The sequence below is a fragment of the Labrus bergylta genome, chromosome 1 (assembly GCF_963930695.1).
Source record: "Labrus bergylta chromosome 1, fLabBer1.1, whole genome shotgun sequence".
Taxonomy (NCBI): Eukaryota; Metazoa; Chordata; class Actinopteri; order Labriformes; family Labridae; genus Labrus; species Labrus bergylta.
In genome coordinates this window covers 17,047,471-17,064,707 of record NC_089195.1, presented here as the reverse complement: position 1 = coordinate 17,064,707, position 17,237 = coordinate 17,047,471, and the positions used below count along the sequence as shown (strand labels likewise).

The following is a 17,237-nucleotide window of genomic DNA, read 5'->3' as shown; positions in this document are numbered from 1 at the left end:
GGAGTAAAATAAAATGTATGGATGTTCGTCTGCTTAAGGCTTCTGTAAGATGGTTCAAATTCAAGGATTCCAGGTTCCAGCATGTTGTTCTTCCATCCTTTCATATCAGTTCAGATAAAGATTTCTTCAAACTTTCTTAATGATTTACATGTTTTTCCGTTTCAGGGTTTAACTCTCTCTGTCATCATGACACAATGAAGTTTCACATTGGTCCTCAGTGATAGTCTTTATACCTCTTATCAATTCATACCAGATTATGTCGACTTCCCCTCTGTTACACCGTGTCCTAACAGCACGCGAGCGTTATATGTCGCATTCTGTCGCGCAGCAACGGACGCGCGCTGTCCACACTGCATGCGTTAAATATTGAATTCTATGCTCTGTAAATTTCAGTATCCTCCCCTCGCAAAGAGAATAACATCTACTGCTTTTGTACTGAAGGTGGACAAACGGATGTGTGGTGCTTTGTATTAACGAGCAGCTGACTCAAATCAACACAGAGGCTCGTCGGTAAACGGCTCGCGGTGAGCTGAATAAAAGGTTTTTTTTCCGGTGTTGACAAAAGTCAAAGCTCAACATTTCAATCCCGGATGTGGATATTATCAATGCACCGTTATCTCCCCTTTGTAAGATAAGCTACCAAGCTCTGTAGAGTGAGAAAAGCGAAGTGTCAGTGCCTTGTAGAGCCCCCTTCTTCCTCGTTCCCTGTTCGTTGACGCGAGCGACAGAGAGGAAAATAGAAACGGGGTGTTGGGGTAAAAACTTTAGGACACTCCAATAGGAAACAATAGAATGAGGCTGATTTTGAAGCTGACGCTTGTTTGCGTAGAATCGAATTCAATATTTAACACATGCAGTGCGGACAGCAAGCATCCGTTGCTGCGCGACAGAACGCCACATATAACGCTCGCGTGTTGTTAGGACACGGTGTTAGAAAAAAACTGCTCTGTACATGTCATTTCTTGGGTAATCAAGAAGTTGTTGACAAAAAAACAAGCTCTTAATAAAATGTACTGACTGGAAAATAAGCAAGAAACTCCTCAGAGTGACTTTAGGGCTCAAAACTAAATCAGGAAGAGGGTGTAGCACCCTAAATAAGGTTGATACACCCTTAACAATATTCTACTTTATTGTGTATTTTACTCTACTTGGGACAAGACTTATAAAATTAAAATCACCCTTTAAAGACCCTAACCCTTGAAAATATAGAGACCATAAACTGATTTTGAAAATGCTGACTGGTTAAAAAACAAAGTGACAGGATGCTCCTGATCCTAGCCGAGGGCTGGATTTACACGGGATTACAGGGAACATGTAAGATTACTTGGTCAAACAATATAACATTTCACAATTGTGTTGATATCTTAAGACTTTTTCTATATTCTGCACTAGATGCTGTGTGTACTTGTTCTTCTGAGTACAGTCTCAGGTCTTACCTGGGCTCAGTGGAGAGGATCTTGAAGGCGGGGCTCGTCTGAGACAGCTTCTCCCTCTTCACAGGGTTTAACTTCTCCTACAGCAGACAAACAATACAGAAAGGAGAAATGAAGCGTCATCATCAAACATTTAAGTGAACATCCATAGCATGTTATGAAGCAACTTTTGACTCATTGAGAACATCTTTCATTTATGTTTACTGTGGCGAGGTTCTCTTTCAAACAACCAAAAATATAGAAGAAACCACAGGCGTAGTCGTGATGCTGAAAATGACTTTATCTGACCTCATATGGTGCTGGTGCAGTGAAATGTTTTTTTCCAAAGTGACGGAAAATGCAGAGCAGAAAAAAAACACTATTTACAATATTTACAAAACAAAGGATGCCAAAAAGAACTCAAGACACGAGGATGATACGAGCACTACGAAAGCAGTTTGCATCCGTTACCACATCCAGACTGAAGTGAAAATACATACGACAGCCATCTTTTAAACCAGAAGCCCCTCCTACTTGGCATTATGAATTATAGTATTTATTTTCTTATCAACTAAAGAATTTGAACCTTTTAAACTCACAAATCTTAAACATTAATATTTGATTGAGTGACACACAGATTTGTGAGTTTACTGCGTGCCACATCCCTCTATTTCCTATGCAGAAATGTGCTGCCTGTGTTTGGCACACAAACGGGACGTGGCTGGAACGCGAGGCAAGAGCGCTTTAATGTTGTGAAAATGTATGCAAGATAAAGTGGAGCGCTTCATTGTGCACCCTTGGTAGTTAGAAAGTGGAAAGTTGGATGATGATATGATATGAAAGTTAGATGATGGTATGATTTACTGAGTGATTAGGAACGCTGGCGAGGAGGGAAAAGTTTGGCTTGTGTGTGTGTGTGTGTGTCTCGGTGTGTGTGTCTGCGTATCAGTGTGTGTGCTGCTTGCAGTCAGTGACGGAGCCGCACCGTCACACTTACCCAGCATCTCATGATGTCCCAGATGGCTGCAGGAGGAGCGTCTGTCTTGATGGCACTCTGACAGGCGTGAGAGAGGGAAACCCTGTAACCTGCATGAAGAAGAGCAGACCTGCAGAGAGAGAGAGTGAGAGAGAGAGAGAGAGAGAGAGAGAGATGATTCATAAAACCTGTTTACACTCTCGTCTACTTAATTAAACTACTGATGGTATTTTATTAGTGACGAAAAGATAAGTCAACTAAAATATCACTTCTGTTGACTTGCTTACATTTGTCAAGTGATTCATGTTTGATAAGTTGTTTATATTTGTTAGGTTGGTAACAGTCGTTAATGTGGTTATGTTTAAGTTTATTTTGCTTTGAAAGTTGTTGATGTTTCTTTGTTCTGTTGTGTATGTGAAAAGTTGACACTCCCTGAAAATATTAAAATGTCATCACAAGAAGTTGTATTAGCCTATTAGCATAATAGGCTGAAGTTAACAGCTCTGATTAGAGGCACCAACTCAAGCAAAGGAGCCGACCCTTTCACCCTATATGGAATCACAAACTAAAACAAAACATTTGGTTAAAATCGGCTTAAAGGCACCAGAGCACTTTAGAGGGACCACACAGTTGTGATGTTATTCTCTGGATTACTCCTCACTGAAAACATCTGTGATGCAGAAAAACACCAGTTCCTTTTTTGTTTTTTTCTGTATTATTTTGTGCTTTAAGCCTTTAATTAGCAAAGACAATGGATAGTGTTAGAAATCCATTGTCTGAGAAGGAAGAGAGAGTGTGGAATGACATGCGGTGAAGGAGCCACAGGTCGGATTTGAACCCTGGCCGGCCACTTGAAGGACTTCTGCCTTCATACATGGGGTGCAACTATTTTAGAAGCATTTAAATATCAGAACATGCACTCCTGTGTGTGTGTGTGTGTGTGTGTGTGTGTGTGTGTGTGTGTGTGTGTGTGTGTGTGTGTGTGTGTGTGTGTGTGTGTGTGTGTGTGTGTGTGTGTGTGTGTGTTTACCTAAACTGTAGCAGAGGTGGAGTGGTGCAGTGCATTGTGCTGCTCAAACTGCCCACAGAGTAATAAAGAGGAACGTCTTCCAGCTCCTGAAACAAACAGTCAATCAAAGTGTGAGAATGTGTCACTCTAGAAGGAAATAAACTTCATTATCTAATGTTAAACTGCATCCACAAGACAACATCAAAGGATGAAAAAAAAAAAGAGTTCTTGTGGATTCCATTGGCAAATTAGAAAACAGAAATCCCTCTCTCTGGTGACCTGCAGAGCCATGAACACTACTCGCAACACAAACTCAAGGGTTAGAGGGCGAGCGGAGATTTTCCCTTAGATTATCTAATTTAGAAGGCGTATAGGGATAAAGAAAGATTAAAAAACAAACAAAACAATGGTTTGCAGTTATACTTTGGCAGCTGTTTTTAAACAGTTCAGGTAAATCTGAAAGAACCTCTTCATGAGTTCTCGATTCAAAGAGAGAAATGGATACCTCAGTCACCATGCTGAGCATGCCCTCAATACGTTTGGACGTCCCAAATCTGGACGGGTTCCCCGACACAGCAGACAGAACCTTCTGGACAAACGCCAAGTCGTGGATAGGACCTGCCCACATGGGACCCCCCAGCTACAGGAGGAACAGACACAGGCTTCAGAATGTGTATTCAACATGTTGGCAAACTCAGATCTACAAACACATTAGATAGATTAGTAAACTTTATCAATACATTAGAAAGTAGCAGCTGAAAAATCCATGAGGACAGAGTATATTTGGGACAATGAAGAAACAAAGATTTAAAATGGGACATCCTGAGTAAAAATATGAAAACAGGTGGTAATGCAAAAAAAATAAAAGACTTAATCAATAAATTGGGAACTGTTGTCCCCCTTCTTAAGTCACCCAATATACCGTAGATGTAAAATGTCTGTGTGGTCAGAATGAGCTTATGTGTGAACACAGCAGGTAAAATTCATGAAAATTCACAAGTGACACAAGAATAAGCAGAAATGGAAAACTTCGGGGGAGGACTGTCCGGAATTTTTCTAGAGAGCACACGAGTGAAGCAGCTTATGTTTTCAGTTACAATATATTTTTTTGTTTCACTTCTATTTACTCATATTTTCATGGTGCTGTTTATTGTCTCTCTGCTTATTCAGTTAGTATGAAGGACTTCTAAATCTATATCCTGTCTGTATTTGACGTGTGTGTGTGTGTGTGTGTGTGTGTGTGTGTGTGTGTGTGTGTGTGTGTGTGTGTGTGTGTGTGTGTGTGTGTGTGTGTGTGTGTGTGTGTGTGTGTGTGTCTTACCTGATGTCTCTGCCCACAGTGCTTACACTCTGGTCCAACAGGGGGGCCGACGGCAGCAGAATACTTAATACTGAAATTAAGAGATTAAGAGATTTTTACTTTATTGATCCCTGCAAGGGGATATTGCTGGGGAGGGGGTTTGTTGCCTTGCTCAAGGGCACCTCGGCAGTGCTCAGGAAGTGATCTGGCACCTCTCCAGCTCCCATAGCAACTACTAGATTTGCGGCCCCCAAAAAGAAATCAAAGACGGTTCAACTTTAGCAACACAAAAAAGTTCATTTTTAACAAAGTCCAGAAAAAGGTTGGTGCGCTTGAAGTCACCCTGCACGTTTTATTTCACATAAAGAAACGTCAAAATAAGCTGTTAGAACAGTGTGGACTCTCTTACTGTTTTCCATCGACTCTTCTCGTGCCCATTCTCTGTAAGTGAAAAGTCCCACAGCCCACGCAGTTGTACACAAGAGCCTGTTTACTGCAATACAAGACAAAAAGACATGTTAAACATGTTAAAATGAAATTCAGTGTTGCTTTTCTGTGTTTAACCGTGGGACATTTGTGAGAAATCCATATGTGTATAAAAAAAAACATGTTGCTGTGTTAGCATACATCTTCTGTACATCAAAGATACAGACACAATAAGTGTGCATCCTGTCGGTTTGGCTTCATACTGTATGTCTTTATTTTCCTTACAAATACAACAAAACAGTCTCTTAACTTTTCTGAAGTTCTGTCAATCAATTCAAAAATACATTATTGTGACTAGTCTTAGTAGATGCTGCGATTAATCTGAATTTTGAAATACTAGAATTTCCTTTTTTTTTAATAATACAAATGTGCCATATTGAAATGAAAAAAAGGCCTGTTTAAACAAACCCAAAATAGTTGATATAGGATTTCGATGTGGCACTTGGGGTGGCCAATCAGATCCCCTGTGGGGGCCCCCCTGGCCACCGCCTGGATCTGCCCCTTGCTTCCCACTCAAAATAACCTGAGCCCCTCCAGCTCATCACGCACACAACACATAAAGAGGCGCCTGTTGAGCAACATTACAGATGCACACACCGGACAAAATACATTTGCACTTTACACAATCTAACCCAGACAAAGCAGCACACCTTGCTACATGAGCGTGCATGAACCTTCCATTACTGCCCTAAAGACAATGAATAGCTTACCTAACGCATCAGAAGGATCCTGGCATAGATATTATCTTCTCAGGTGGCAGTTTTGAAGTCAGATAGCTCCATTGTAATGACTAAACGTATGTCCGTTTTTGACATTAAATGATAATCCACAGAATGAAAGTCAAACACCAGGCCTGATGATTAAACAAAGTTTCATATGAAGTCAGTCCGTAGTCACCCCCTACTTGGTACAGCTCGGTTACATGTTCACACGTCTCCCTTTCTCTGGTGAGAGTCTGCATCACGGTTGGTACACAGTGTTTTTTTAAGGGATACTTCAATAGGGCTCTGTGTTCATTTGCATATGAAGCAGGAAAGTCAAACGATAAATGGTAAAGTAAAAAAAAAAAGGCGCTAAAAAATAATAAATGCGTTGACAGACAAATAAAAAAGTTGACAGCCCTGCTTTTCAGACATTTGTTTTTTGTTATCTTGTGAATGTCTGCTGCTGCTATTATTTTCAGCATTTGTTGCTGCAATGACCCAGTTTCAGTTCATTCAACTTTCATCATATATCAGCCTTTTTTAGAGGACAGTATATATTTGTGCTTGCTTGTGTGTAGGTGTATGTGTGCGTGTTTGTGTGTGCGCGTGTTTGTGTGTACCTAGCTGAGTTCTTCACTTTGGCCTGTCCTGTAAAGACTCGCACAAAGACCCTGATATAAAAGTCCACGCTGACGGACAGCAGGGGCTGGATGTATCTCTGGTAAACGGCTGCCCTCTGGTCCACACTGTGCAGGATGATACGGAGAGCCTGCAGAAGGAACAGAGAAGAGAGACACACACACACAGTCAGATTTTTATGTTACATGTCTGAGAAAGTCTGGTGTCTTTGATCTTAAACTCAAAAGTTCACATGAGCCAAACATAATATTTCCTGCATAATATCTGTATCGCCTAATCTTTGAAGTTCTTCTTTTCCTTTAGCTCGACTCCTAATGAAGTTAATGAGTTTTTCACACATGACCAATGTTGATTATTTGTGTCATCAAAAGCCTGGACACAAACCCAGAAAATCCCAAGATATTTATATTCGTATCTTCCATGCAGCCGATGTGAGAGTCCGTTTTGAACAACAACGCAAAAATAAACAGAAAAATAAAACATAGAGAAATGATACAGAAACACCAATGGAATCCCTTGTACCATTTCTTTTAGATCTTAACACAGTTACATATTCATAACAACTGGTATATGGTGTGTGTGCTGTCACCTACTCTAAATTCTAAACCGCTCCAACAGTTAAACATCTGCTCTAAGATTGTAGGCCAACCAATGCAGAGACTCCATGAATCAGCATACGATAAGAACATGTTAAGGCTGGCTAACAGCATCGCCTCTGATCCTGACCACGCTCTGAACACAGAATATGAACATTACCATCAAACCTTCGATACGGGCTGCCACCATACATTATGCGCGCCTACAATTTTGACTTCATTTAAAGAGTAGACAGCAACCTCTGAACCTGGTTCAAGGTTTGTTAAAAGGGAAGTGTGTGTGTGTGTGTGTGTGTGTACTCTGGTCTCACCATCTCATGACAGTATTTGGCTTTGACTGAGACTGAGCCGTATTTGCTGTAGCACGTCTCTCCACTGTTTCCTGCCATCACAGCCATGTCTGTGCATGTTATACACAACAGACCTGAGGGGGGAGGGGGAGAGAGAGAGAGAGAGAGAGAGAGAGAGAGAGAGAGAGAGAGAGAGAGAGAGAGAGAGAGAGAGAGAGAGAGAGAGAGAGAGAGAGAGAGAGAGAGAGAGAGAGAGAGAGAGAGAGAGATGTCAGTGCACATGGAAAAGGACAACATGGAGTTTTCAAACCAGGACAGTTCTACTGAAAAGTTTTACTGTTTTGTACTTTGAAAAAAACGATCTGGAGACACCTTAAGAACAATTAAATCTGCAAACTGACAAATATTACTGTTTTAATAGTTTCTGAATCTTTGAAAATAATATGGTTCGTAGTTGTCATTGACCCCTGACTGTACTTGCAATTGGTAAAAAAAAAAGTTGGAATTTTTCATTTTTTTTTATCAATTATTCAAATAACAGTATTGATAATATTCAAGTTAGTCCAAATGTCAATAACAATTCATCCTATGCTGCCAAAACGTATTTTTACTTTTTCGAATAAAAATAATGACGTGATTGAAACCCGCTCTCTTAATCCTCAACCACTAAACGGCAGCAAATGATCAAACAGTTTCAAACCCCAGAACAGACCGAGAGACTGAGGATTGACAGGTGGAGAAAACATCTGCATGAATGACAGACAGACAGAACTACCCACCTCCCTCACTGACAGCCTGCACCGCTGCATCCAAGAAGACAGAGGGGCTACCATAGGGATCCAGATCGATGACATCATAGCGCTCCTTCTTCCCTCGCATCTCATACATCAGCATACTGCAGGAAAAAAGGAGGGGAAAGAAATAATCGGAAAATCAACACGTCCATGATCACTGGAAGACTGGAAGAAGAGGAATGACAAAAATAAAACGTGAAACGAGAATTAAAATGTATCACAGTTCGTTGAATAAAAAAAAAAGAGAGCATCGTTTCTGAGAAGAGGGAGGAGAATCAAGTGAAATGACAGATGAAGAGAAAAAGAGAGAGAGTAGAAAGAGAGAAAAGAAGAAGGTCAAGTCAGAAAGAAAAGGACACAAAAGCTCATAAAAGAAGAAAAGCAAAAGGCACAGGAGAGGAGCAAAGGGATGACTGGAGCAAGAGGTGAAAGGTGAAGCAAGAGGAAGACAGCAGACCAGTGAAGCATCAGTGGTCTTCTCTGAACTCTCAGATGGATGTTACCTAGCGTCTCTGCAGCTGGCCTGCAGCAGGTGGCTGACTCCATTGTACTGAGCGTTCCTGGCGATCAGCGCTGCAGCCTTGGTGGAGAAGTCGTTGGCGGTGACGTTCTGCAGGCCGGGGACTTCCAGAGCGAAACGCACCGAGCGCAAACCCGACGCCGCTAGACCCTCCAGCACACGCAGACCACGCTGGAATAGAAGAGAGAGACAATCTTCAAGCTGCATGGAGGGATTTTTGTTCACTTTGAGGACAGCCGGAAAAAAAAACTATTCATGTGTTTCACTCATTTTAGAATTAATTGATTCACTCATTTCCATTCCTAAGAAAAATAGCATGCACATTAAAGCTGTAAACTATCAGAACCTTTTCATCTGACACCAAGTGAAAAAGTGACCATAGTACATTAACAAACAAGCACATCACTGAGGTCAGTAGTCAATATAAACCTCAACAACATGGCCACACACAGTTAGACAAAACAAAGGTACAGTCGACATGAAATGAAAGAAAAAAGATGCTAAAGTCGAGCAAAAAAAAAAAAAAAAAAGGGGGGGCACGCTTTTTCAGGTGCACTACAATCACACAGCAGTCACGTGTTAAAAGGTCATGACCCCCATCTGCTTGCACGTGGTGAATTCTGCTGGCTTTCTGCTGCACGTTCACACATCAGCTCATCCCGACTTCAAACAGACATTTGAGTTGGTGGCTGGGAGGAAAAAGTCCAGGGAAAGTTGGGATTACAAATGTATCCGTTTGCCTTGACACATGCAGCTCATTTTTCAGGAGTTTTGTGCATGTGTGAAAACAGTAATCAGTAAACTGAGTTTAAGTCACAGAGCTTTTAGGGAAAGCAGCAGAATTAAGTTGTAATGTAAGGCTTTCACAAGTGCAGAAAACTCCTGAAAAACTCCTGATATTTGCCAGAGGAGCTGTATGTGTGAACGCAAACAGCCATACCCGGAGTTTCTCCTGTCAGCCCCCTAGTATTTTTTCTGCAGCGAGTCTGAGTGAGCTGATGTGAGAACGCAGCAGGATATTCTCCAGAGAATTCACCTTGAGCCAATAGGAGGGGGGAGTGACGTTTGTATCATGTGACTAGAGTCGGTTTGACTGTCTGCCCACGGCTGCTACTATGTAAGCTGTAACGTGATTTTGATCCAAATGTGTCATATATAGTATATATAACCTTTAAAGATCTCATAAATACTAAATCTCAATATAAAAGGCTTCATTTTTTTTTTTTTTTTTTAACTTGGTCCATTTAAAGAAATCACAGACTACATCTCAAACAACAAAACCAAAGCATACAGCTAGCAAGGTGCAGCAAAGAACCGTGGGTAAATAATGGGACTTGTGAAGACATCATTGATGGTTCAGTACAAACCATCAATGATGGAAACAATGCTGATCAGGGTGGGGGTTTAGGAGTGGGGACTCTCCGGAAGTCGACAACAACCTCCTTGGTCAATGCTGATCAGGGTGAGTATGTAATAATGTATGTCATGTTTGATCCATGATGTCCTTGACCTTTTTAGCTGAAATTTTAACCCATATGAAATCAGCTACGTGCAGCCTTGATTTTATTCCCACAACATTTCTCAAAGAGGTTTTTAACACAGTTGGACCCAGTATTTTATCCATTATTAATAGTTCCTTGGCGGAAGGTGTAGTCCCCTCTGCTTTTAAACATGCTGTGGTCCAACCACTTTTAAAGAAACCCAACCTTGATCCCACTGATTTTAACAATTTTAGACCAATCTCAAAACTTCCATTTTTATCAAAAGTTTTAGAAAAGGTGGTTTCAACAGAACTTTTATCTTTTATGACTGAAAATAACCTCTTTGGGAAATTCCAATCCGGTTTTAGAGCTTGTCACAGCACAGAGACTGCCCTCCTCAAGGTAACCAATGACCTTCTTTTAGCAGCAGACAGAGGGGAGGGCACAATTTTAATTCTTTTAGATCTTAGCGCAGCTTTTGATACTGTTGATCAAACAATTTTAACTGATCGTCTCAGACATTGGGTTGGTTTAAAGGATACTGCACTTAGCTGGTTTTACTCTTATCTTTTAGAAAGAACCTTCGCGGTCACCATCGGTAACTACTCCTCCTCTACCTCTAACATTACCTGTGGTGTACCGCAAGGTTCGGTTTTAGGTCCCATTTTATTCTCCATTTATATGCTGCCTCTTGGCCAAATAATTGAACGCCACAATGTCTCCATTCACTGCTACGCAGACGACACACAGATATACCTTCCTTTGAGACCTGAGGACTCTAGGAGCCTAGCTGCTGTCAGAAACTGCGTAAGCGATATCAACTGCTGGATGGCACAAAACTTTCTCCAACTGAACAATTCTAAATCTGAAATCATAGTATTCAACCCGCCAAACACCACTCATATCTCAAAGAGCAGCCTCGGTCCCTTATTCACCAATGTCCAACCCACCGCCAGAAATCTAGGAGTAACATTCGATTGCAATCTCACCTTTGAATCCCATATCAAAACAGTTGTCCGATCAAGCTTCTTCCATCTACGCACCATCTCCAAAATTAAAACAATCCTAACCCAACGAGACCTTGAAAAGATCATCCACGCCCTCATCTTCTCCCGACTTGACTACTGTAACTCCCTCTTTTCCGGAATCACAAATAAGTCACTGTCTCGCCTCCAGCTGGTCCAAAATGCAGCAGCTAGGCTTCTTACTGGTTGTAACAGACGACATCACATCACCCCAATTTTAGCTTCATTACACTGGCTTCCTGTACGTTCTAGAATCGATTTTAAGATTTTACTCATTACTTTTAAAGCACGGACGGGGCTGGCTCCAAGCTATATAACAGAGTTACTGACTATATTTATGGTTTATGGTTTATTTATGGTCTTATCTCGTATTTATGCTCATATCTTAATCTCCTCTTGTGTTTTAATTTGGTAATTTCTTATCTTACTTAGTCTTTTTATGTTTCGTATTTATAGTTAATTTTTATTTTTATTAATATTATAGTTTTGGGTTTTTTGATCCTTTAACCACTTGTTTTTATTTCCTTTACTGCGCTTACCTTCTCATTGCTTTTTATTTGCTTTTATCTCTTAGTTTCTTACATCTTTTTAAATCTTTGGTCCTCTTGGTCTCAGCTCATGTTGTTGGGTTCTTGTGTTCCTGGGTTCTTATGATGGTTCTTATGATGGTTGGGTTATATATGTTTGGTTGTGTATTGTGCACTTTGGGTTCTTTTCTGTTGAATTGTTTTTAATTATTTTTGGTATTTTGCATCTGTTATAGTCTTACTGTTGTTAATGTTTTTCTGTGTTTAGTTTGCTTTGTTCTTGCTGTTTGTCAAAGCACTTTGTAAACCTGTGTTTTTAAAAGGTGCTATATAAATAAAGTTATTATTATTATTATTATTATTATTATAATAAACATTACGACTCATGTATGACAAATAGCAGCAGCTTCAAACTTTGAACATATTTGTTTGTCATTCCTCATTTTTTCTTTCTGTGGGTTTTAACCCTTTAACTCTTTACAAGACTCCACTAAGTAAAAACACAAGTAGTTTATAATTCAGGATGTAGTTTTAATAATTAGGAAGTATTTTGTGCCTTTTTTGTTGCCAAGTCAATATTCTCATGTTTTTTGAGTTAATAATTAAACAGGAAGATGAAATAATAACTGACATAATTCTGACACTGTTACCTCCTACATTAGCAAATGCATTGCTGATGTCACCACCACCAGAACCATCACCACCCGGGTTAACCAGAAGCCATGGCTGACAGGAGAGGTACGCGGGCTACTGAGGGCCAGGAACACTGCCTTCAGAGCTGGGGGACGCAGCCTGCCTGAGAACAGCTAGGGCCAACCTGTACCGTGGCATCAGGAAAGCCAAACGCAGCTACACACTAAAAATAACCGGACACTTCAAGGACAGCAGAGACGCGCGGAGCCTGTGGCGTGGTATCCAGACCATCACGGACTACAAACCCAAGCCACAGACCTGTGACAGCAACACCTCTCTGCTAAACGACCTCAACAGCTTCTCTGCCAGGTTTGAAGCACACAACAGCAGGCCCCCACAGAAGACCACGCCCCCTCCCCACGACCAGACCCTGTGCCTGACTGCAGCCAGCGTGAAGAGAACCTTCTCCAAGATCAACACCCGCAAGGCTGCAGGTCCAGACAACATTCCTGGCCGTGTGCTGAAGGACTGTGCAGAGGAGCTCAAAGATGTCTTTTGCGACATTTGCAACGCTTCTCTGAGTCAGGCTGTTGTTCCGTCATGCTTCAAAGCCACCACCATCATACCCGTTCCAAAGAAGCCTTCACCATCCACTTTCAATGACTATCAACCCGTTGCACTGACCCCCATTGCCATGAAGTGCTTTGAAAGGTTAGTCATGGCCCACATCAAATCCACCCTCCCCGCCACCCTGGACCCCTACCAGTTTGCATACCGAGGTAACAGATCCACCGAGGATGCCATCTGTTCTGCTCTTCACCCAGCCCTCACCCACCTGGACACCAAAAACTCATACGTCAGAATGCTGTTCATAGACTTCAGTTCAGCATTCAACACCGTCATCCCTCAGCAGCTGATCAGCAAACTGGACCAGCTGGGGCTCAGCACTTCCCTGTGCAACTGGCTGCTGGACTTCCTCAGCGAGAGGCCTCAGACAGTGCGGGTAGACGGCAGCACATCAAAAACCATCGTCATGAGCACTGGGGCCCCCCAGGGTTGTGTGCTCAGCCCCCTGCTCTTCACGCTGCTGACCCACGACTGCGCTCCATCCTTCAGCAGCAACCACATTGTGAAGTTCACGGACGACACAACAGTGGTTGGTCTCATCTCCAACAACGATGAGACGCACTACAGGATGGAGGTCAGCCAACTAGCCACGTGGTGCAGAGACAACAACCTCTTCCTGAACGTCGACAAGACTAAGGAGGTTGTTGTCGACTTCCGGAGAGTCCCCACTCCTAAACCCCCACTGACCATCGACGGTGCTGCTGTGGAGAGAGTGAGCAGCACCAAGTTCCTGGGGGTTCACATCAGTGAGGATCTCTCCTGGTCAACCAACACTACATCACTGGCCAAGAAGTCCCAGCAGCGCCTCTACTTCCCCCCCCATCCATCATGTGCTCCTTCTACAGAGGCACCATCGAGCGCATCCTGACCAGCTGCATCACTGTGTGGCTTGGGAGCTGCACTGCTGCCAACCGCAAGACCCTGCAGCGCACAGTGAAGGCTGCTGAACGGATTATCGGTGTCCCACTCCCCTCTCTTCTGGACCTCTACGGTACCCGCCTCACCCGCAAAGCAACCAGCATTGTGCGTGACCCCACCCACCCCTCACACAGCCTCTTCAGCCTCCTGCCATCGGGGAGATGGTACCACAGCCTGCGGGCCGGCTCCACCAGACTGGGAAACAGCTTCTTCCACCAAGCTGTCAGGAAGCTTAACTCTCTCCCTTCTCTTCCTTCCCTCCCCTCTGCCCCCACCAACACTGGACGTTGAAACCACCTCCCGTTTTCCACCAAGAACTCTGGACTAAAAACTCTGTACACTCAGTTTACTGCACATGTTCACTTTGCACAATTTAGAATTTATTACTGTAAATATTATTTCTTATTTTTACCTCATTTTATTTATTTAGGTATTTTTACCTTATCTTATTTTACCTTATTTTGGTTGTATTGCACCGCGGGACGGAGACAAACGAAATTTTGATTCTACTGTATGTCTGGCATATTTTGAAATTGACAATAAAGTTGACTTTGACTTTGATAATATTAATAATTAATGCAATATGATCGAAACAAGAAGAATGAGATTCCTCCTAAACTGACTAATCTGCATACACATTCTTAAACAGATTCTCAACATAAATCAGTTAACTCAGCAGTCTCTAGTCATAATCTGTGAATTTGAAATTGTATGTAAAATCGTTAAAACCTACCTCACATTTCTCCCCGACGGTTGCAGTGATAGCTGGCTCCTCTGCTCCGTTGTTCTGCTCCATCGGTACCTCGGCCTCGTTCGCCTCCTCTGACAGAGAGACTACCACCCTCTCCTTCTCTCCAGGCACCACCACCTTCACCCCGCGCTGAGCCATTACGTCTCTGGCAAACTCTGTGATCACAGCACATCTGGGAAGGGAACAGGGGACATATAACAGAGCTTCCTTTACATTATCCTCCATCTTAACACAACTACATCAATATTCTCGTTCAGCTTCTTGCGTGAGAAGCATTTGTCTGTGCTTTAATCTTTCAAACATGGGGGCGCCGGTAGACAAGTGATTAGTGGGCACGCCCCATGTACAGAGGCTATAGCCCTCCAAAAGGGCGGCCCGGGTTTGAATCCAACCTGTAGCTCCTTTCCCCTCATGTCATTCCTCACTGTCTCCCTCCCCGATAACTGACTCGATCCACTGTCCTATCTCTAAATAAAAGGCATAACCATGGCGATATAAATAAAGGCAAACCACTTGTTAATTCGCTGTTTTATAAAATGAGATACCCTGCAGTTTTTGCTTCACTGGTTGTCTCAATGCACTCAGGAGTTTTGCCACTGCAGGCTAAGGAGATCAGGTATGACCTGTAGTTCATACTAACTACACTTCTTGCTGTGAGACTGGTATCTCTGCTTTTATCCTTCTCAAACTACATTTAGTATTCACAATTTAACTACAGTTTCATGCTGATTGATAGAAACTATAGTTATTTAGTCATTTAGACCATTGTACATCATCATTAGAGGTATGTGCGATTTAGTTTAACAACCATGTTCTAAAATATAACAATGTCTTCAAAATGTTTTTTGAATGTGTAAAAAGAAACACAGCATGTTCTGTATGCTGTCCATCAGATGCTGTCACATTCTTGAAGGGTATCTTCTTGCGGTGAATCACATTATCTTGAATTCATTTAAAGTAAGTCCATGTCTCCAGGATAAAAGGTGAAAGCAGCAAGAGTTTAAACTTACGTCAGATCTCTGTTAAATTCCTGGACAGGATTGTAAAACACCTCGTTAGCGCTGGGAAACAATATGGACGCCTTGCCCTCCTTGACCACCGTCTCCCCAGGTAACAGCCCCTCAGGAAGTGTCTTATCCGTCTCGGCTGCTGTGTGTGTGGGAGCAGCAGTCTCAACCTCATCTGAAGAGTCAGCAGGTCTGTGAGGAGGGGGTTTGACGGTGGGAATCTCAGGGTCTTGAACAGCTTTAAGGGGCTCCATGGATCTCAGCCCCCTGCTGGCAGCAGCAGCAGCAGCTCTGCCTAAGCTGCCACGAAATGTCTGTGTGGCCGAATGGGCGAGGAGAGGATAAAGATGATGGGATTTGATGCAGGGAAACAGACAAGCTGTCCTCACCAACATAAAGATAAACACAGTCTGGGGGGGAAAAAGACAGAGAGAAGGTTTAAATGCTGCAAAGTAAAAAAAAAAAGTGAAAACATCTTTATTATGCACAGTCAAAATGTCTTCAGAATGAATCTGGGATGTGCAGGTTAAATAATGATGTTGATATTGTTTAATAAAATGTTGGGAAGGTTGGAGAAATGTTTTAAACAATAAAAAAAATGATTTTACTCAAACACAAATGTAAAAACAGTGAAACCAGATTAAAGCTCGTTTTTTTCAGTGTGGTCTTTTTCATTTTTCTGCAGCTGTGTGTGTTGTGTCAACATCTTTCAACCCCTCCTCCCCAGTTAATTCAAAATAGACTGTAAATATGAGCTAGCTTGAATAACAAAAGTCAGATATACTACAGGCTACTGAGCTCAGGCTGCATACAACAAAACCCACAGAGCATTTCTGAAATAGATGCGAGAGAGAGATATATATATATATATATATATATATATATATATATATATAGAAAAAAGCCGACAAAATAATGAAGCAGTAGGCCTACATTTCATAAAGATGAACATTGCTTCTTTTTTATTTAACATAAACTAAAACAAATGCTGCGTGTTGAGTTCTTCATCGTCTTCAGTAACAAGACGTGTGAAATAAAGACTTGTTTAACTCGTTTATCTTTATCTTCCGCACCTTTAAATATGAAGTAATGCTAAGTTTAATTGTAAACACCTAGCTACTTTAAAGTTGAGTGAAAAAAAGGTTGATACTTGAGCAAAACAGTCAAAAAGTAAGTTAGTTTAGCTTGTGAACATCACATAAATCACTTAAACGTTTCAACTAAGCCAACAGCAAAGTTATTAGCCTGTCTGCTAGTACAGCTACGCGTTTTACAGACTCACCTGTGACTGCACCGATAGTCCACACTTATTTTCTTCAAAGGCTGATGTTTAATATTACAAGCGATACTGTGGACCGTGTGCTATCCGTCTCCTCACTGATGCACTCAGTGTATCATCTAAGTCCAGCTAACTCTCATGTTAACACATGGGAGCAGCCATGTTTGGAAGCGTATCTACGGAAACCCTGTGCGGCCAAATCGCAAAGCAAAGCAAATCTCGCTCCCCCTCTCCGCCCCTCCGGCAGGACTGAGTGTACTGTC

The 17,237-nt window shown here is 42.0% G+C and overlaps 1 protein-coding gene across 1 annotated transcript in view; it reads right to left on the bottom strand.

Annotated features, from left to right (window-relative positions):
- Positions 1 to 17,237, bottom strand: part of trmt1 (tRNA methyltransferase 1) — a 21,105-nt gene extending 3,868 nt beyond the window's left edge. The window contains exons 1-13 of the mRNA XM_020643440.3: positions 16,978 to 17,237; positions 15,699 to 16,105; positions 14,671 to 14,860; positions 8,710 to 8,897; positions 8,192 to 8,307; positions 7,434 to 7,546; positions 6,508 to 6,656; positions 5,107 to 5,190; positions 4,719 to 4,788; positions 3,903 to 4,037; positions 3,419 to 3,504; positions 2,410 to 2,518; positions 1,437 to 1,513 (exon numbers count right to left, since the gene is read on the bottom strand). Of these exons, the coding sequence (XP_020499096.2) occupies positions 1,437 to 1,513; positions 2,410 to 2,518; positions 3,419 to 3,504; positions 3,903 to 4,037; positions 4,719 to 4,788; positions 5,107 to 5,190; positions 6,508 to 6,656; positions 7,434 to 7,546; positions 8,192 to 8,307; positions 8,710 to 8,897; positions 14,671 to 14,860; positions 15,699 to 16,090 (1,709 nt within the window). The 5' untranslated portion in view covers positions 16,091 to 16,105; positions 16,978 to 17,237. The remainder of the gene's footprint in view (positions 1 to 1,436; positions 1,514 to 2,409; positions 2,519 to 3,418; positions 3,505 to 3,902; positions 4,038 to 4,718; positions 4,789 to 5,106; positions 5,191 to 6,507; positions 6,657 to 7,433; positions 7,547 to 8,191; positions 8,308 to 8,709; positions 8,898 to 14,670; positions 14,861 to 15,698; positions 16,106 to 16,977) is intronic.